The sequence below is a fragment of the Populus euphratica genome, unplaced genomic scaffold (genome assembly GCF_000495115.2).
Source record: "Populus euphratica unplaced genomic scaffold, PopEup_1.0 scaffold68.1, whole genome shotgun sequence".
Lineage (NCBI taxonomy): Eukaryota > Viridiplantae > Streptophyta > Magnoliopsida > Malpighiales > Salicaceae > Populus > Populus euphratica.
Genome location: NW_011499901.1, coordinates 414,938 through 435,764, shown reverse-complemented (window position 1 = coordinate 435,764; position 20,827 = coordinate 414,938). Strand labels below are relative to the sequence as shown.

The 20,827-nt window shown below is 34.5% G+C and overlaps 3 protein-coding genes across 7 annotated transcripts; 2 read left to right on the top strand and 1 right to left on the bottom strand.

Annotated features, from left to right (window-relative positions):
- Positions 1 to 1,186: 1,186 nt before the first annotated feature.
- On the top strand, positions 1,187 to 5,900 carry LOC105132832 (uncharacterized). The gene is made up of 7 exons (XM_011036548.1): positions 1,187 to 1,386; positions 1,573 to 1,630; positions 4,448 to 4,576; positions 4,738 to 4,789; positions 4,943 to 4,967; positions 5,064 to 5,155; positions 5,654 to 5,900. Exons 1-7 carry the CDS (start codon positions 1,240 to 1,242, stop codon positions 5,703 to 5,705), a joined length of 555 nt encoding a protein of 184 aa, XP_011034850.1. The 5' UTR covers positions 1,187 to 1,239; the 3' UTR covers positions 5,706 to 5,900.
- Positions 5,901 to 6,243: 343 nt separating this feature from the next.
- LOC105132833 (probable protein phosphatase 2C 27) lies at positions 6,244 to 8,557 on the bottom strand. Its single transcript, XM_011036549.1, has 4 exons — positions 8,243 to 8,557; positions 7,960 to 8,169; positions 7,651 to 7,856; positions 6,244 to 7,159 (listed from the first exon to the last, which is right to left on the bottom strand). Exons 1-4 carry the CDS (start codon positions 8,408 to 8,410, stop codon positions 6,604 to 6,606), a joined length of 1,140 nt encoding a protein of 379 aa, XP_011034851.1. The 5' UTR covers positions 8,411 to 8,557; the 3' UTR covers positions 6,244 to 6,603.
- Positions 8,558 to 13,890: 5,333 nt separating this feature from the next.
- LOC105132828 (glutamate receptor 3.3-like) lies at positions 13,891 to 19,245 on the top strand. 5 transcript variants are annotated; one of them, XM_011036544.1, is made up of 8 exons: positions 13,891 to 14,200; positions 14,663 to 14,916; positions 15,051 to 16,393; positions 16,476 to 16,753; positions 17,110 to 17,141; positions 17,240 to 17,418; positions 17,591 to 17,646; positions 17,960 to 18,084. In XM_011036544.1, the coding sequence occupies exons 1-8, from the start codon at positions 14,073 to 14,075 to the stop codon at positions 17,982 to 17,984; spliced, it is 2,295 nt and encodes a 764-aa protein (XP_011034846.1). In that variant the 5' UTR covers positions 13,891 to 14,072; the 3' UTR covers positions 17,985 to 18,084. The 5 variants fall into 5 exon arrangements, with proteins under 5 accessions (XP_011034846.1, XP_011034843.1, XP_011034842.1 ...); XM_011036541.1 differs by adding an exon at positions 19,195 to 19,245 and having other exon boundaries at positions 13,894 to 14,200; positions 14,717 to 14,916; positions 17,240 to 17,646; positions 17,960 to 18,431; XM_011036540.1 differs by adding an exon at positions 19,195 to 19,245 and having other exon boundaries at positions 13,894 to 14,200; positions 17,240 to 17,646; positions 17,960 to 18,431.
- Positions 19,246 to 20,827: the final 1,582 nt, after the last annotated feature.

Here is a 20,827-nt window from a genome sequence, read left to right as displayed (position 1 = left end):
TTTATTTTGATTCTATTTGCAGTTTAATAGATATGTATTGTGTAACTATTACTGTGCTTGAAAATATGGTTCAAGAAAAATCTTCTAATTCTATACGTAGAGAAGCTAGTAGTTGTTTGATTATGATGAAATCTTTTGAATTTATATTTATCTTATATTTGGTGTATAAAATAATAGGGATTACCAATTTATTTTGTCGAGCTTTACAGCAAAAATCTTTTGACATCTTAAATGCAATGAATCTTGTATCAACTACTAAAGCATTGCTTCAAACTTTGAGAGATGTTGGATTTGATCTTCTCCTTGCAAATATGCAATCTGTTTGCACAAAATGTGAGATTGACATACTACATATGAATGCTTCATATAAAAAGGCTATAAGTTGTTTATGTCAACTATAATGTTCCATGATAGTTTATCAGCATTATTATTATGATATATTTAACTCAACAAAAGATTTTTAATTAAAAAAATTAAATTCTAGATTCAGTGATAGGACAATAAAACTCCTCGTACTTAACTCTCTACTTTGAAATTTGAGAACAATTTTAAATCATTTAAAGTCGATGCTATTTATAAGCTTGTTGAGAAATTTTATCCTGAAAATTTCAATGAACAAGAGATGCATTATTTAAGATCTCGACTAAAGTATTATCAGATTGATGTGATTCATCATGAGAGCTTTTAGAATATGTCTAATATTTCTAAATTATATTGAGAATTAGTTTAAACAAATAAGTCGCAACACTATCATTTGATCGACAGGTTGATTCATCTTGTTTTGACTTTGCCCGTTTTCATTGCCACTACAGAGTGGACATTTTCTACTGTGAAACATGTTATGTTTTGTAATAAAATAAAAGAGAAGTTCTTATCAGATTCTATGATGATTTACATTGAACGAGAGCTTGTTAAAGATATTGATTCGAAATCGATCATAGATAGATAAATTTTATTCCACAAAACATCGAAGGGTGTAACTTTGATAATGTAATTTATTTTTATTTTTATTTTGAAACTTATGTACTTTATTTTTTTATTTCGTGTTATGTATTTGAATTGAAATTTTATTGTTAACTTAATAAATTTATATATTTGAGTTAATAATTGATCTTAAAAAATAATTTATGCACATTTATATTATAGCCCACGATATGAAAAAATCATGGCTCTGCTTTTGGGTAAAGCTTTAATATTTCCTTTCAATTTTATGTTATCTATTGCTTACCACTCCTCGTCATGACGAGTAATGTCTTGTTAATATTGTTGGTTTCTTACGATTATCTTATTTTTAAAAAAAAAAAAAAAACCAGAGTCAGTGAGCTTAAGGTTGTTGAATTATTAGATGAGCTTTGTGATAAAATGAAAGATTACACTCTTGAGAAGGTAATTATCTATAAAATTATGCTATTTATCGATTGTGCTCTTTGCTTTTGACGTGTGTTTGATATATTACTCCTTGTAGCTTGATACATTTGTGCTTAGCTCTTTTTAATTTCAGTTAGGATTAGTGTGTGGAATTTTCTTATCCTCTGCGAGCACATTCAATATCTTTCTCAATATGTTTTGTAGGTAGACTCGAAAAGATATGAATGGTTTAGAGTGGATAGTTGGGACAATATTTCAAGTAGCAAGTACTTGTTCATGTCAGAAATTCATGGTGATATTCTTGTCTTGGTTTGGCTATTGTGTTATAACCAATTTGTCCCTAGCAACCATGATGTTCCTCCTTTTCTTATATTGAATGTCTAATTTGAATAATTCATGTTTTTATTTGTTTCATTTAATCTCAAATGGTAGATCAATTGGTGTTTTTCATGTTTGATGGAAGACAATGTGAATGATGGTAGGACTATGACCTTTGGTTGTAAGATGCTAATCAGTAAAGAATAATTGAATAGCCACTTCGAGGGAGCTAAGTCCTCCTAGTACTCTGTATGGATGAATTCTGCATGCCTTTTTATTCAATCTCACAACTTAAATAAGAAAATAATTACTGAAATTAAGCAACAATTAATAACCGATGATTAATATTACTCTGTAACATACTTTAATGTAACTCTCCAATAATTAACTACATAACAGTCTTATTTTTCTAAGACCCATGTTCAGGTCACCTTAACAACCGAAAATTAATAACTACTGCGTAAAACCTTCTAACATAACAGCCAAATAGTTAACTATATAACAACCCCATGTTTTCAAGACCCACGTGCATATCACTTACGACCACGTCCTAACAGACCCCTGACAATCCTTCCCCCATCAGAAGACCTTGCCTTCAAGGATCATCGATCTCCAACCCTTTCCATTTAACCAACAACTCACTGACAGCAAGACCATTCTTTTTTAGGCATCGCTGCAAAATTTCTTCAGGCTTAATTTGTGGACCATCTGGAACAGTTAATAGAGAAATATTAGTCACCAACATATTTCAAGCACCCAACTTCTTCTTCAAAACCGAAACATGAAACACGGGATGAAGGAGGGAGGTGAAGGGAAGGTTTAAACAATAAGCAACACCGCCAATCCACTCTATGATCTGATAGGGTCCATAAAATCTAGGAGAAAGCTTGAGATTTTTATGCTGCACAATCAAATGTTGTTTATATGGATAGAGACGAAGGTAGACCTAATCTTTTATTTCAAAATGTCTTTCAGTACGTTTTAAATTTGCAAAACGCTTCATCCTCTCTTGGGCCACTTATAGGTTCCCACGTAATAGGTGCAAGATTTGATCCTAACACCTTAGGGTGTCTTCCACAGATTGAACTGCAGCTGTCCCTGATGAATGAGCCAACAAAGGTGGGGGTGGGTATTCGTAAACTGCCTTAAATGATGAAAGTTTAGTAGAAGCATGAATGTTGGTATTATACCACCATTTTGCAAAAGGCAACCAGCATGACCACTCCTTTGGTTTATCCCCATAAATACTGCTCCACACATTTATTCACAATCTCTGTTTGACCATTCATTTAGGGATGATAAACCGATGAAAATTTGAGCTTAGTCTTATGCAATTTAAATAGCTCTTTCCAAAATAAGTTAGTGAACATGGGATCTTTGTCATTGACAATAGAGCTAGGTATTCCATATAGTTTAAAAATATTGACAATAAAAATCTGTGCGATTTTAATGGCTATATAAGGATGCGCAACTAAGATGAAATGTGCATGCTTATTTAGTCTATCAACCACAACCAAAATCACATTTGAACCCATTAGAAAGAGGTAACCTTTCAAGAAAGTCTAAGGAGATATCTGCCCATACCTTTGTAGGAATAGGCAAAGGTTGGAGAAGACATGAGGGGTGGATGGTCTCATTTTTGTTGCGTTGGCAAATATCACACTCTTTAATGAAATTCTTAATGTCAGCCTTCATGCCCATCCAATAAAAATTAGCTCTAGATCGACAAAGAGTTTTATGGAATTCTGAGTGGTCTGCCTGAGGGCTTCCGTGAGGTAAGTGGAGCAACTGATTCTTGAGATCAGTAGAATCACTAATATACAGTCTGCCCCTGTAAAATAACAACCCATCCTTTATGTTATATTTGGTCCCATCCAGATTGTGTCATGCAAAATCAGAAATCAGTTTTTATAATTTGAAATCCTCTAAATAAGAGTCCCGTAATTTTAAAATCCAGTTTATCAAAAGGGAATTACAAGGCAGTCAATATTGTTGGTGCATTGTCAAATTTCCTGGACAAGGCATCAGCCACCAGATTTTCTTTGCCTTTCTTGTATTCCACCAAAAAATCAAAGCCGAACAATTTAGTTAGCCATTTATGTTGCGTGAGTGTCCCTACTTTCTACTCAAGTAAATACAACGTGGATTGAACGGCTCTGATATCACTTATAAGATGTTAATTAGTAAAGAATAATTGAATAGCCACTTTGAGGAGGCCAAGTCTTTCTAGTACTCTGTATGAATAAATTCTGCATACCTTTTTATTTAATCTCATAACTTAAATAAAAAAACAATTACTGTAATTAAGCAACAATTAATCACCCATAATTAATACTATTCCATAACAGACTTTAATTCTTAAATAATTAACTATAATTTTTTTAAGAATCACATTCAGGTCACTTTAACAACCCAAAATTAATAGCAACTGCGTGAAACCTTCTAATATAACAGCCAAATAGTTTAACTGAATAACAGCCCCATGTTTTCAAAACCCACGTGCAGATCATCAACGGCCACGTCCCAACAGACCCTGACACTAGCTTACTCTTTGCAAAAGGAGCGGTAGCTCAGCTGTGATGTCCACTATTATATGAGTTCATGTGAGTTTAAATTTTGATGGAAAGCTGGAAACGAAGATCTTGATGCCCCTGTAATGGCAAAGGAATTCTATTCAAGCATAAATTTTGTATCCTGTCTTCAGGGAGTTTGTTTCAAGTTCTATATCCTTTCTTCAATGATCTCGTTTTCTTTCTTATAGAGAATGGGATTGGAACACCAAAAGAGTTTCTTATCCTTGCTTTTCTAGGATTTGGAATTGCTCCCTTTTCTCTGTTGAGCTGGCCGACCCTGTTAGTTGTGATGCTGATGGTTGGTTCTAACTCAGCATGTATGTCATACATTATGTCGACCCTGTTAGTTGTGATGCTGATGGTTGGTTCTAACTCAGCATGTCTGTCATACATTCTTCATTTCTTGCTCATTGAACTTTTATGTTCACCTCAACTACTACAAATTTTTAAGCTGGTTTCTATTTTTATTTGTTAATAGACAAGCAAGAAGCCAAGGCATATTCAAAAGATTTATCATCTTATTGTGAAAGGTGAGATGGCAAATGGTTTGGCCATCCCTCTCTTTTTCGCTCATTGCAAAATACACTTCAATGGCTCTGTGATTTGCACTCATCTTCCAAGGATGTTAATGTCATCTAGTTTATGGCTTACCAGGTCTAACCTGTATGTTTATAATGGGAGGGGTTACTGGAGGAAACTGAAGATGAGGTGAGTTTTCATATCCTGTTTTGCCATTTCTAAGTTAACGGTCTTTCTTTAACATATGCAAACAATTCAGGCTACTAAGAACGGTTAATCTTGCAGTTGGCAGAACTGATAAAGAAAGGATCCGTGAAAGTAGGAGGTTTGAGCAAGATTCTATGCCTGGATTTGAGCAAGCACTGTAAGCAGTCAAGGTAATGCTGAATCCAAATCCAAGTATACCTGCTTTAGGTAAACTAGCTTGTTACAAGGATAGTTACTACCGTTAGAGGTGTGCCTTGCTTGGTGCTTGAGATGGACGAGGTCAGTGCTAGCAGTATATATTAACCTATGGACTTGGCTTTAAAGGACCGCCAATTTATGTCGTGACCTAACTCGGAAGAATCAGAAACATTCACTGACTTGAGCAGCATTCCCAATACACATCACATTGGGTTCATGCCCCTTCTAAAAACTAGAAAATACAATTTGGGCCTGGATTTTTTATCAATATTGTTTTGTAGATTGTGAAGTACCTGTATTCATGCGTAACTACTGGTTAAGAAAAAACTTTTTACACCTGGGCATTTCCTCAATATTGTTCTGTTTGTAGATTGTAAACTACCTGATAGCAGTTTAATCATTTGCATAAATGCTGGTTGTCAATCATGCTCTCATTTATTTACTAACATAAGCTTCATCTATTTATGCAGTGATTCCCATGAGGTGGATGCTGACGATGATGAACCAGATGGGGAACTATGAGAAACTCCAATAATTTTTGGAATCAATCACCCGTGGGAAAGTTTTTCTCAAAATCGACAGCCTTTTTACCATGTTGAATTAGTGTTCCCCATGATACTACTTTTTCATTTTTGATGGGACAACTGTGGACTTTTGGTATCACATATTCTCGTCCAAAACCTGAAAATTAAGCCATTTTTTCGCCTGTTTCATGTGCTTTTATTGCTTAAAAATGAATTTATATCGATGAAGTTTGAAAGCCTGGGAACGCTGGTAGCGAATGGCACCACGCCAGGCGCCTATGTCAAACTCAAAATTGTAGTGGATTTTAGTCCGAATTCCTCGTTCACTGTCGCCCTGCAGGTACTCAATGAGTCTAAACTCGTTTCCACTATTCATTTCAACAGGCTATTTACTTTCAGGCGAGCAGTATCTTAAAAAACTAACTCACCATCAAAAAGCACAAACATAGCTCACGGAATTGACGGCATAAGCTTATGGGAGTGAGGTTAGATAAAACCACAGTTATAACAGGACGACCCGGGGGACAAGCAAGGCATCCATGGAAATCCCTCGCAATCAATTAATTCATTGAATAACAACAAAGAGATCAACTATTTAAAAGAGAAGTGTTAGATCACACCTCTCAATTTTCCCCCAAATTATGTACAGCGGAGAAGTAAAGAATGAGAGGAAGGTCCATGAAACTAAACAGCTCCTAATGGTGCAACATAAATTACATCGAGTGTAAAGGGTTTTGAAACTCAAAGAATCACATTCTGTGCCATATTTATTCCCTGAATAAAGCTGAATGGCAGCCATGGCCTTGTGGATATCAGGAGCATCTCGGAGGAAATGATGTTCTTACTGATTCCAACCTCGAATGAATTTGTACAAAGGTGACGGATCATCATTTTTTTCATGAGTTACTATCTAGAACACCCTTCAGTAAGTTTGGACCTTCAGCTGATATACTCTGAACTCGGGGTTGTGGGATTTCTATGTGATGGGGTGGATCCAGGGAGAAACAAATAACAATCACTGTTAAATTATCACACGCATTTCGTCTGAGTGCCTCTCGGACCAGCGCTCTTGAGCATCTTTCAGGATCATTATGGAGCATCAGTTCTTTCCTAGCAATTGTCACCGCACACTGGCTGCTCATTACATCCCACAAGCCATCACAGCCCATGATCAAGAACTCATCATCCTCGGTCAAACTTGTCTCCTGCAGTTCAGGCTCGGCACTTAAAGGGCAGGCAGAGCCTTTTGGGCCCTTCATATGCCAGTCTCCAAGGGCTCGTGCAACAGACAATTGGCCATTGAGGTAGCCATCATAAATGACACCACCAAGTTTCTCAATTCTAAGTCTTTCTGATGTGCAGTTAGGTTTGTGGTCTTTGGACATCTCAATTGCTCTACCTCGCCTACCCAGCACTGCTCGACAATCCCCAGCATTGGCAACTACTAATGTCCTGTAAAAGAGTAAAATTATTTCAGAGAATGAAACCTCAAAACCTAAACGAATTTAAGGGAAAAAAAACAGAGTGTTTCTCACATCCTGAACTTGCCAGAAAGACATGTTTGCACATAGGCATCCCTAAAAATGGATGGCACAGTACTGAAAGTAGACAAAAACAACAAAAGGCCCTTGATCGAGCACTTAATTCGCTCAACTTATAAAGGTAATTTATTTGTATTGCATGCTAATGAACCCAGTTCAACTTAATCTAAAAGTTCAGACAGATCTGATATACATCACTCCCATTTCTATCATCATCCTCTACTTTCTCACTTTTAACTCACTCTCCAGCTTTCTTATTACTTTACAGGAAAAAATCACAAAACAACTAAGCCGCCCTCCAATCAAGTACATTTAAAGGTCAATGGCCAACTGATACTACACCCTAGGTAAGAACATCCTCCTCAATATTCCAAATCTAACCGAAAAACACATCTCGCTTACCTTCCAAGTATAAGAGCAGTCAGTGCAGTGGTGCCAGAAGAGATATCAAGTGCACTATCATCTGCAAACGCATAATCAGCTTTCACAAACGCACTCTTAATCGCCTTCTCTACACAATTCGGAAAATGGGAGTCCTCGACTATAAGCCTCAGAATATTATTCTTCACAAATGAAGCCGCATCCGTACCTCCATGCCCATCAAACACCTGCCCACAAAAATCAACAAAAATCAATATAAACCGATTTCCAGATACTAACAACTTGTCCATATTCCCAGAGACACAGATCGAACGTTTCAAATATACTCACCCCGTAAAAAGCTCCAGGAGAAGGGCAATTGGCGCTGGTGGTAGCTCTTAGATGATCAACAAGATTATCTATACAAACATGCTCATCTTCCATATACTGTTTCGGCCCTCCTTCAGCACAACTTCCCGATCGAAACACCGCCGGAAAGAACTCCGATTTCTCTTCAGCCGGTGAATTACCAATCACAACCTCAACCCCAACATTAAGGGCCTAAACAGAAATCAATCAATTCATAATCTTTTCATCAAAAGCACATCCAATCATCAATTTCCTTCTTACTTACCAGATCAGCAGCGTTGAGCAATCGGACGGAGTCCATACTTTGACGGAGATGACACGGAGGTTTACCATTAGTGGGTTGTTTAAGATTCTCTAAATTTTCTGACAAATTGTTGTTGTAACCGCCTTCTAGTAGAGTAAATGGCGGTGAAAAATCCATGCTTGCTGCCATATCTTGTTCTCGATCATAACAAAAAATCAACGGTGGTGATGGGGGTTGGAGAAACCCTAGGACAAAAAGGGGCAGGAATAAGGGAGAAAGGAGAGGAAGGGGCGAAAGGGAGGGGAAATGGTGTGGGTATTTGGTTGGGTACTGGCGATTCCAGGTGATCTTGTGATGGATCTACCGCGAGCTGCTGATGGGATTGATGACACGTGGTTTGTTTTGGTTGGTGGGTTTTTTGTTTGTTTTGATCGTTGTTTTGGTTGTTAGTGGATTGGTGCCGCCATCGTGTCCCAGCCGTTGGATCTTCTAACTGCTTAATGGACGGTCCGGTTCTCTTTTGCTTTTATCTGTTTTTTTTTTTTCTTTAAGGCTTGATTTTTTCAAAATGTATTAAATGAATTGTATTTATTGTGAAAAATATTATCAAGCATTGATTATTAGAAGGAGCTTTCTAAATATCAGTATATTGAAATATCATTGTAAGATAATGTTAACTTTCAAATGATAGTTTAAAAAATATGATAAATTGCATAATAATAATATTATATATGATTTGACAGATTAATTTGATAATTTAATATTTAATTTAAATTTGGCTAATAAAAAATATTTTTTTTAAATTATATTATTTATAGTTTTTTTAAATAAAACAATTTAGTTAATCTAACTAACTTGCTATTAACCAAGTTTTAAATCAAATATTCTATGGTATATATTTTATTTCCATTCTTATTTTTCTCTTTAATTTTTTAAAGAATACGTTTTTTTCATTTATTTTTACATATGCTTTTGGTGTTTTGCTGATTTGAGAGCTTAATTGTTTTTTTTGTGCAACGAGACCCTTGTAGTGATATCTTATTTTATTACAAGAAAAACCCCTTTGGGTTTCAAAGGACGGATCAAATGTAAACAAACTAGATCAATCAATGGATGTAATGATTGAACCTTAAATCGACAAGCAGATCATGAACTTATTGGCAAACAGATAGATCATGGGTTGATATGGTCCTCTGTCTCTTTTCTTGTAAATTTTCCCCCTCCCTCTCCCTGGTGTGTGGTATGGCTGCTCTAATTATAATTAGGTGGTTTTGTCATTCCATCCTTTTATTTTGCTAATTATGGAAGGTCTTGCAGTCGACGGTGGCGATCAATGTTTCAGACATTGTTAGGATAGCCATGACTTTACTTATATTTCATGTACTGGTTCGAGCCAATCTGAAACCAGACAATTCTACATCCTAAGTATATAAATTATATTTAATAATTTAAATTATTAAATTAAAATTTTTAATATGATATGAGAATTTTAATAATTAAATGGTTACGAATTTGAATTTTATTATTTTTATTTATTTTATAAAAATCAAATATAAAATAATATAAATTTATATAAATTTTAAATTTAAAAAGCTTTTATTTTAAAGAAAATATATTAAAAAATAAACTAAATAATATTCAAAAAACTTCATTTGTAGTAAGAGTTTGTTTAGAAGTATGGTTGCTGTTGCTTTAGCTTTTCGTGTCAAAATACATGTCAACGATGTTTTTTTATTTTTTAAAAAATTATTTTTGACATCAACACATCAAAATAATTTAATAACACTAAAAACATATTAATTTAAAATTAATAAAAAAATAAATAAAATTTAATTTTTTAAAAAAACATTTTTAAAACACAAAAATAAACCGTCCCTAAGGTTAAAATGGAGTTGCGTTCTTGTCTTGCTTCTTCTAATCATGATCACTTCTTGTATCAATGAGAGAACACTGAGTGACCATTTGCGTGCAGAAGAAGAAACACACCGGACAGGATATGCAGAGCCACGGGGCTCGACTGAGTCGTTGTCAGTCACAAATCCAAGTTGTGGGTTCCCATCATGATATCATTTGCAAGCCCAAGCCTAACCAAGAATGTAACCGAACCCAATCTAGAGGCGTGACATCCACCTTGCTCATGCAGCTTGTCATTGTTTGTTTTTGCTGTATACAAATATTTTTTATATTAAATTTATTTATTTTTATATTATTTTGATAAACTAATATTAAAAATAAATTTCAAAGAATAAAAAATATTATTATAATAAATTACCAAGCTAATAATATCTGTAAAAACCAATTACTATCGCAGCATTACGTTATCGAAGCATGCTTGAGCTGGTGCAAGATTAATTCACTGTTCAAGTCGAAAACGAATGGGCTATATATCTTGTACCAAGTGCTCAATTAATATAATGATTTGTCCTGCGGATTTCCTCTGGGTCATATACAGGAGTATAAATTAATTTCAAGTATTGTTGGTGAGGTGAAATCTTTACAGTAGTTCATCTCCAATTTTTTGAAGACCAACGGCTAGGGTGAGAAAAAAAATCAGAAAATCCGATTAAATTTTAAAGAATTAACTAAAAATATTAACCAAGAAAAAGATTAAATTAACCAATTAAAAAATCTCAAAATCTCAAAATTAGATTTTTTACCTTTTCTATTATGCTATGTTATAATTTACAATTTCAGTTTTACTTGTATGTTAAATAGAATTCAAACAGATACTGATTAATATAAACTATAATAAGTTCATAGATTTTGTTTTTCCCGTTAGTTTTATTTCTTCGTGATTGCGTATATTTTTCTAATACTATAAAAATCATGAGGTTTTAAGAAGGAGTAAATAATCGTAAGTTTTTAAAACTGATAATTAAATCTATACACTTTGGTTTGACAGATGAATTTCTTCTAGACTTGTAAATATAAGTTTTTTCTTGGTTTTATTATTTTTAAACAGCATAAACCGAATCAAACCAGATCACAATTAATTAATTTAAACGGGTTTTGATTCGGTTATAATTTTGAATTTTAAAAAATAATAATAATTTTAATTTAGTTATTTTTTAAAATAAAAAGTCAACTGAAATTAACCGAAAGTCGTCTCCACTTTTAACAGCAAAACCAAGGAAAAAACAAAAAAAAAGGGAGAGAGGAAGTATTCTTTTTGAGCTGCTCGCCCTAGATACCATAGCTATGAAAGCCTACAAGATTTGGCATCAAAATCAAAAACAATCAATCACTCGTCGGTGGGGTTGGAGTAGAATAGCAGTAACAATGGGTGATGTTCTTGACATCAAAAGGATAATATGCTACTCCATCTTTCATTCATGTACCCTCGCTTGCATGCACAGTTTTTCAGTCGGCCGGCGATGCGGGTTGATCGGCTCCGACCCCTGAGACGAGAACAAAAGAAACTCGATTTAAATTTGATCTGTTCATTCCGATAAATTAACTAACGGACCAGTTAACTGGTCAAGATTTTTTAAAAATAAAATAAAATAACGTCTCCAATTAACCTCAATCAACCCAGGTAATCCATTGTTTTAATAAAATCCAGGTAACTCGAGCCTTGGATTATCCGGTTCAAGAACTTTTCTTGCATGTCGGGTTGCAACTTGCACGATCCTTTTTGCTCGTAATTCCTCGAGTATTATTCCATGTTCATTTTATCCATTTCTTTCCTTTGTCAATTCAATAAAATCCCATCGATCAAAACATGTCACTAGATCGCTGTACATACTATTTGGATTAGAATTATTTTAATATAAAAAATACATAGATATTATTAATGGTTCCTTTAGATAAAAAGTGAATATTAATTTGATATGATTCTATTGGAATGCTAAAAGATAATCTAAATTAATTTGTAAAATTTATAATTTTCATTTAATAAAAAATAAATTATAAATTTTATTTTTTAATTAACCTAATATAAAAAGGAATAGCAAGTATAACCCAGCCCCAATAAGTCAATTAATTGAATATATCATGGATTATTTTTTTTATGAATATTAGAAGAATCTACAATATAAATAGTAGATTACATAATACCCTTAGTATTAGATTTAATTTTTATATATTGTATCACTATTAAATATAAAAACAAGTTTTTTTTATATTAAAGAAATTTAATAGGAAACACACTAAAAAAAACTCCTTTGAAACATTTTCAATTCATAAATTATTAAATAAAAAAATAAAAGATACACGAGTAAGGTTGAGTTGACTAGATTTTAAAAATTTAACCCACCACCTCACCCGTGAAATTTATTTTTTATGCTTTTTAATTTATTATCATGTATAATATTTATATTATTCAACTTTAATAGAATAAAAAGAGTTAAATAATACAAATATTTCAGATAAGCTAATCGTTCCTTCAAGCATTCATGTAAAAAATCAATGTGAAGGGATAATTTATAATATTGCTGAGAGGTATAAGAATATTTTTACATGCATCGTGACATTTTCCATATTTTCATGTGATCTGAAACAATTCTTTTGTTCTGACCCATCCAATAATTTAAGGCTTTATCCATGTAATATACGATAAAATTCTTTGTCATGAAGAACCATTGGAGCACAGATACACCAAGATAAACAAAGTTGATCAGCAATATGAATCGAATAAAATCAAATTAAGTGCTTTTCATAGTTCTCCTCTATGCATATCTCCTACCATTTCGATACAGGACCTCGCCAGCACTATTCGAGGTCCTTTCCATCGAAATTGTTCTTGTCGGAAACCTGCAGTGTGTGTTAGGGTTTCAAACTTGGTTAATTAATTACAATTAGATATAAAGACGTGCCAATGGGTCTCGTGACCTTTGCATGAATTTTCTGATGCACTGTAAAGCATCTTAAAAGTTTGCTCCCACAAAATTCTAAATCAAGCGATGCATTTTGTTGATCTGGTTCTTTTATCTTCTAACTCAATATATATATATATATATAGGCCAACTACTATACCTGGTAAAATCTAGCGTGGCTCGTGACTTGGTTTAAAGATGGGTCATGGCGTAGGTTGGTCAACTTAAGTTTATCCTTTTATATTTTTTTTTAAAATAAAATAAAATTTAATTGAATCAACTAGCATGTGCTTAAATATAAATCTTACATAAATTAAGTTTTAAATTAATAAATTATTGAGTTAACCCACTAAAACATTATATATATATATTATATTAAAATATCTAATATATAGATTTTAACTTTTTTGTTTAAATAAGAATCTTACTTCCAATCATATATATTTAACCAATACATTTCACGCCCCTCCCACCATTTCAAAAACTTTCATCATCTAAAATATTTAATAACTTTAATTTGTCAACGACCCACACGGGCCTCTCGTGTGGCAATAAAAACTGTCTTTGTAACATTAACAATGAATTTTAAAATGTATTAGAAATTACATTTTAAAGTATTTTTTTAATAAAATATATTAAAATGATATACTTTTTTAAATTTATTTGTTATATCATTATATCCAAAAAATAAAAAACATTATATAATTTGAAGCAATTTTAAAAAAAAACAAAAAAAACAAAACAGCTGTTCAACTGTAAAGACAATCAAACCCTATCATATTTTATTTATGACATTAAAGCGTATTTGATATCATCATGTGTCACATGAATTAACGGAGTCTAAGAATAGATAGTGGGAATACACCTTCAAGCAATCAAGTCAAGCAACTGTTATCTGTCTAAGAAGTTGTGCCCCTCCAAAAATTCTCGTAGACGACAAAACTGTCACCAACTTGGGAATCTCATCTCATGCTGAACCGAATTTCAAACATGATGCCTTCTGCTGCCCAGTTGAACAATGACGTACTTCTTTCGTTATGAGCATTAATTCCCATTCAATTCTAAAGAGGCAAGTGACCAATGAAGAAAGTTTGGTGACTTGTCCCGCTTTCAAGTCTCATAGGAGAAAGAACTATTCTTGGCTTCGTCATGGGGTTCTTTCCTGGTAATTTCTTTAACACGGGCTTTTCTGGAATTTTGTTCCTTACTTGAACATAGAATCTGGTTCTTGTTTCTACTTGCTAGCTGTCTTCTTATAGCTTAGGGCCATTGTTGTAGCAAATGAAGCAAATTTGCTTTTGAAATTGCTATGGCTGAGTTCATGCTTTTGTCTGGATTCTGAAGTTTTATTTTTTCTCAGCAGAGCACTGTGTAACTCAGTGCTTGACGAGTTGTTTAGAAGTTTAGTTTTTGCAGGTATCTTTTTATTGCATACATGCATGAAGAGACCGTTGCTTACTTCTTCAGTCAATTAATTGCTGTTTTTGAAATTGCTGTTGCTGATAATTCTGACTAAGGTCTGGTTTTTTACACGTTATTCAGAGCCCTTCATAATCAATATTGTGCTGGCAGATTCGTTTTGGAGGAGAAGATAATTGTGTTATTGAATTGAAATGGATTCTATTAGGTTTGGTTGTTGGGTATTTCTCATCTGTTTACTGCTTTCAACAACTGGATATAGTAGGAATCTGACCTCAAGGCCTGCTGTTGTGAATATTGGAGCTCTTTTTACATTCGAATCTTCGATTGGAAGAGTTGCCAAGATTGCTATTCAGGAAGCTGTCAAAGATGTAAATGCGAATTCTAGCATTCTGCGGGGCACCAAACTCAATGTTGATGTGAGAAACTCTAATTGCAGTGGGTTTCTAGGCATGGTTGAAGGTAATTTACTGCTACATCTTCAATTCCCTTTTGCTTTCAATGTCAGTTGCTGACTACACTTGGTGTGTTTAACTACTTATCATGGAGGATATTGGATTTTCAATCATGTACTCTAATCATAATGCTTGTGGCAGCTTTGCGTTTTATGGAGACTGATATTGTTGCCATTATCGGCCCACAATCTTCTGTCGTTGCTCGTATCATATCCCATGTTGCGAATCAGCTTCAAGTTCCCCTATTGTCATTTGCAGCAACAGACCCCAGTCTCAACTCTCTGCAGTTTCCCTTTTTTGTTCAGACCACCCAGAGCGATTTGCACCAAATGGCAGCAATATCAGACGTTGTTGATTACTATGGTTGGAAGCAAGTAACTGCCATTTACATTGATGATGATTATGGACGAAATGGCATGTCAGCTCTGGGTGATAAACTTGCAGAGAGACGTTGTAGAATATCTTACAAGGTGGGGGTTCCCCCGGATTCTGGAGTTAATGGGACTGACATCTTAGATATGCTTATTAAGGTTGCATCAATGGAATCTCGCGTTATAGTTCTCCATGTGAATCCTGATGTGGGTTTCGAGGTCTTTTCTGTGGCAAACCGTCTTCAAATGATGGGTAATGGGTGGGTATGGATTGCTACAAATTGGCTCTCGTCTGTTTTGGATTCTGCTTCACCTCTCCCATCAGAGACCATGGACTCAATTCAAGGAGTTCTCTTTTTACGTCAACATACACCAGATTCAGATCGAAAGAGAGCGTTTTACTCTAGGTGGCGCAAATTGACTGGTGGTTCTTTGGGGCTGAATTCTTATGGCCTTTATGCTTATGATTCTGTCTGGCTAATTGCACATGCTATTGATGCATTTTTTAACCAGGGTGGTATTATCTCGTTTTCTAATGATTCCAGGTTACGTTCAGTGAAAGATAGTGGTCTGCACCTTGAGGCAATGAGCATCTTTGATGATGGAAAACTTCTGCTGAATAACATATTGCAGAGTGATCTTGTTGGTTTGACAGGCCGTATTAAGTTTGACACAGAGAGATCTCTTATTCTTCCTGCATACGATGTTAATAACGTGTTCGGAACTGGGTTCAAACGGATTGGTTACTGGTCCAATTACTCTGGTTTGACTGTCGTACCTCCTGAGATGCTTTATACAAAGCCACCAAATCGTTCAAGTGCAAACCAGGAACTGTACAAAGTTATTTGGCCTGGAGATACATTGTTCACGCCACGTGGATGGGCTTTTGCTAACAATGGGAAGCAACTGAGAATTGGTGTGCCACTTCGGGTCAGCTTCCGGGAGTTTGTATCACAAGCACGAGGGACAGATACATTCAAGGGTTTCTGCATAGATGTTTTTACATCTGCAATAACTTTATTACCATATCCTGTTCAATATCAGTTTATCCCCTTTGGAGATGGTAAAAACAATCCAAGCTACACAGAGCTGGTGTATAAAATTACGACGGGTGTGAGTGCATAGTAAAGTTGTTTGCAACTTCAAGTTGAGTCTATATATTCCAGTGTCTGATTCGCTCATATTCTTGTTGCAGTTATTTGATGCTGTTGTTGGTGACGTTGCCATTGTCACCAACAGGACAAAAATCCTAGATTTTACACAGCCATATGTCGCATCTGGATTGGTTGTTGTGGCCCCTTTTAGGAAGTCAAACTCAGGAGCCTGGGCTTTCCTGGGGCCATTTAGTGCCCGTCTGTGGATTGTCACCGGTTGTTTCTTCTTTGTTGTTGGCTTAGTTGTGTGGATTCTTGAGCATAGGATAAATGATGAGTTCAGGGGCCCACCTAAAAGGCAAATCATAACTGTTATATGGTGAGCTTTCAAGTCAAATGGAAATTCTTCAAAATTCAAGAAAAGAGAAATATTTTCTCATACATGTCTGCACTGTTCCTTGAGTTTTAATGTTTTCATTCTTGCATCTGTGTCTGTTGTTTCTCAGTTACTGCTATAAATGTTTCCCTTCTGTTTTTTGATTGTGGGAAGCAATTTGCTTTCTGTACCATGCTGCTTGGCTAAAATTATGTACTTGTATTCTTGCAATTCAAGCACCATTTTGTAAAGCTGACTGTATCATACGAGGGTCAGACATCAGAAAATATATCACCAAATAACATCTTGAAAGTACTCGAAACAATCAGTGCTGATGCATTTTTTCTTAACCTATGCAGGTTCAGTCTCTCGACTCTATTTTCCACTCATAGTAAGTGAAAATCAGATTCTTGCCAAGATTTTATGCTTATCTTGGAGCATAAGCATCATCATTTATTTGACTGAGTTGATTTCCTAAAACCTTTGCAGGAGAAAACACTATGAGCACCCTTGCGCGATTTGTGCTACTTATATGGCTCTTTGTGGTTTTAATAATCAACTCAAACTACACTGCAAGCTTGACGTCAATTCTCACAGTGCATCAACTCTCTTCTCATATTAAAGGAATTGAAAGCTTGAAGGAAAGTGATGAGCCAGTAGGGTACCAGGTGGGTTCTTTTGCTGAATATTACTTGAGTGAGGAAGTTGGAATATCAAAATCTAGGCTTGTTGCCCTGGGATCACCAGAAGAATATGCTAAAGCACTCAAACTCGGTCCTGGAAAAGGGGGTGTTGCTGCCATTGTTGATGAACGTCCTTATGTGGAACTTTTCCTTGCAGGGCAGTGCACGTTCAGGATCGTGGGTCGAGAATTTACAAAAAGTGGCTGGGGTTTCGTGAGTACCTGCTTTCTGATCCATCTTTTCTTTTCTCACGCTAAAAGCAGTGCATTACTTACTGCATTAGATCTAAAAAGGATAAGATTTCCATAAAACATCTGTCAAAACAGTGCATTAACATTTTAAAAGGCTGATTTCACATGATTATTAGCCTCAAAACCATGTTTTATGCAAGCTAAATGTACTCATTCCGAATCCCTGGACATACATGCAGTACACTTTACCATTATACATAAACATCTTTTCAAGGTAGTGGTTAGTTTCCATTGCTAATTCTTTCCTCTGCTCATCTGTGTTTTCCGTAAACCAGGCATTTCCAAGTGACTCTCCCTTAGCTGTGGATATGTCGACCGCAATTTTAGCACTATCAGAGAATGGTGATCTCCAACGAATCCATGACAAGTGGCTGATGCAAAGCACATGCAGTTCGGATACTTCTGAGCTTGAAGCAGATAAACTTTACCTTAGGAGCTTTTGGGGCCTCTTTCTCCTTTGTGGTCTAGCTTGCTTCATTTCACTCGTCATACACGTCTTGCAGATTATACGACTATTTTATGCTGCCCCTGCAGAATCTGCTTCTCCTGGTCAATGTCCCTCACGTTCTGGGTGTATCCGTAGACTATTGACATTAATGGATCAGAAGGAAGACCCAACAAAGAATGCGAGTAAAAGAAGGAAGTTGGAAACATCATTATCCGGGAAAGATCAGGACGGTGAGTCACTGAGGAATCCCAAGAGGAAAGAAATAGAAAGGACGATTGGAGCGACATCAACATAAGCAAGTAAGCTTATGAATGAGCATTTTTATCCTTTTATAGTACTTTAGACCTTGAAAGCTGCTGCTTCTTCTTCTTCTTTTTTAAAAATGCTTTAAGATGACATTGTGAATATTGGAGATAGTATAAAAGTAAGTTTATTATCTATCTTGTTTAGGATTTCATCTCTTCAACAAGTTTAGTAACGAGTAAATTGGTACTTCTGTTCCTATGGAGAGAAGAACCTGTGAATCAGCTTCTCGGAAGATTCCCATTTCTCTTGTAAATAGAGGTGTCCGCTGATAACTTGATTGATTTGAGAAAGTTTCAGATCAATAGGAAAAGTAGGCTAACTCAAATCCCCTTGATTTAGAGTCACAAACAAAAGAAAAACAACACCATTAGTCCTGAGTTTGAGGTGGACTTTGAAACAAATTGTTCGATAGTCATCTATAGCCCTACAGATTTTTGTTCCACGAGCATGAATGCATAATTCTGAATTTGTTTGACCTTAATTCAGAATATTATCAATCTTTCCATCTACTTCAGTTCAACATCAATGCATGGATCTGTTTCACTGAAATTTGCTGATATTACATAGATGGCACCAACCACTACATTGCTGATATCTATCCCAGAGTCCTGTATCAAATCATAAAGAAAGGAAACGTTAGAATTTCAATGCTAACAGATCAATAATAATATGTTGGCTGAGTTCTCTCTACACTTTATTAACTTTGTCTCCTCATTTCGTTGAAACTAACTTGACTGCTACGAATTCAATCCGCAGACTGCTCTTCACGCTCTTAACATTCAGCAAGATGAGTTTGCTAGAAGGAAGGAAAAAAAACAGAGGTGGGGGGGGGGGGGGGGGGGGGGAGGTGGAGCAGACAGACAAGGAGTGGGGCCTATAATTGATCACTGTAATCTTGACCTCGGCAAAGAATCATAAATTGTCCTGTACATATGCTTCCAAGCACAACACAAGTATCGATATTTTTGCAGCATTTTGTCATTGACAACCGACCTGCCTCACTAGACACTAATCAACCCATAAAAAGCACTTTATCATTTTTAATTTATGGTTATTTATTAACACATTGCAATATATTTTTTTTTAATATTTGTAAAAATATATTGTTGTCCCGAACATCTGATTAACCCTATATATATAACTTCACAATTCAAAGCTACTAATAAATCTATCTAGTACTTTCCCGGACTAAACTCTTATCCAGGGTAGTTAACCATGTTGCCCAAATCAGGGGTGAATCCTGGCAACTAGCTTAACATATTATTCAATATCACAAATTATAAATTAAATATAACTTTAGTTACATGCTTGAGTTTAAATAAATAATCAATAATTTTAAGGTATTTAGCACTAACATGTAATCTGTGTTTTGATAGCTATTCTCTACGGTTGTGTAATACCAATAATCTTACTTGTATCAACAAGCATACTATATCATTTTTTATTTTATTTAGTGCTTATTACATTTAATATAATCCAAGCCGATTTCTTTTAAAATTTCTTTTCAATCAATCCATATTCTCAAATCTAATTAGGTAAAATACAGATTCCTAAAAAAAAAAACAACTAATCCAATTCACTTTTATTTTGAGACTAAACTTTTCCAAAGGAATGCTTACTTCTTTTTGCCAATTCACATTTAAGCAAGTTTCTCATTTGTTCAAACGACTTCAAAGGTTTAAATTCCTAATTAATTAAGAGCTCACTACTTGTTAATATTTGGTTCTACCTATAATCAAAACACCTGGGTTTCTTTTCTTATTAATCATTATTTTGAATTATTCCATCATTATCCAAACTTGATTACATCATAAAACAACAGTTTTTGCAATACCTCTAAATGTGAATAAAGATCCTAATTTTTAAAATTGAAGATTTTCAATAAAAAAAAACCCCTCTATAATAGCTTCAAATGTCAACCAATCATGAGTTTCCAAACCCTTTCTCACCTCCTTCATTGCCTTATCTAATTCTTTAGTTTTTTTCTCAAAAAAAATTCCCTAAATTTTCTTTTCTTCTCAGTCCTAACCAATTGTTTTCATGAGAAGAATTGGAATTTTAATTTTTTCTTTATTTATTTACAATCAACCGGTGGTTTGGTCGGCCAATTTGTATTTAGTCTCCAGTACCATTTTAATTTAGTATTTGTTTTCAAGATTTTTTAATTGATTTTTCCGAGTCTGGGTTTACAAAATTATTTTAAGAAACTTGTCTACCTTCATATAAAAATTAAAATGAAAAGATATTTCAAAACAATTAAAAAGCTTGTATTTATGGCGTTGAGTAAACATACATAACCTGAAATTATACAATTATTTAATACAATGAATTCTTTAAAAGCCATTATTATTTTTATTAAAGATGAATAATTTCTAAAATGAAATATAAA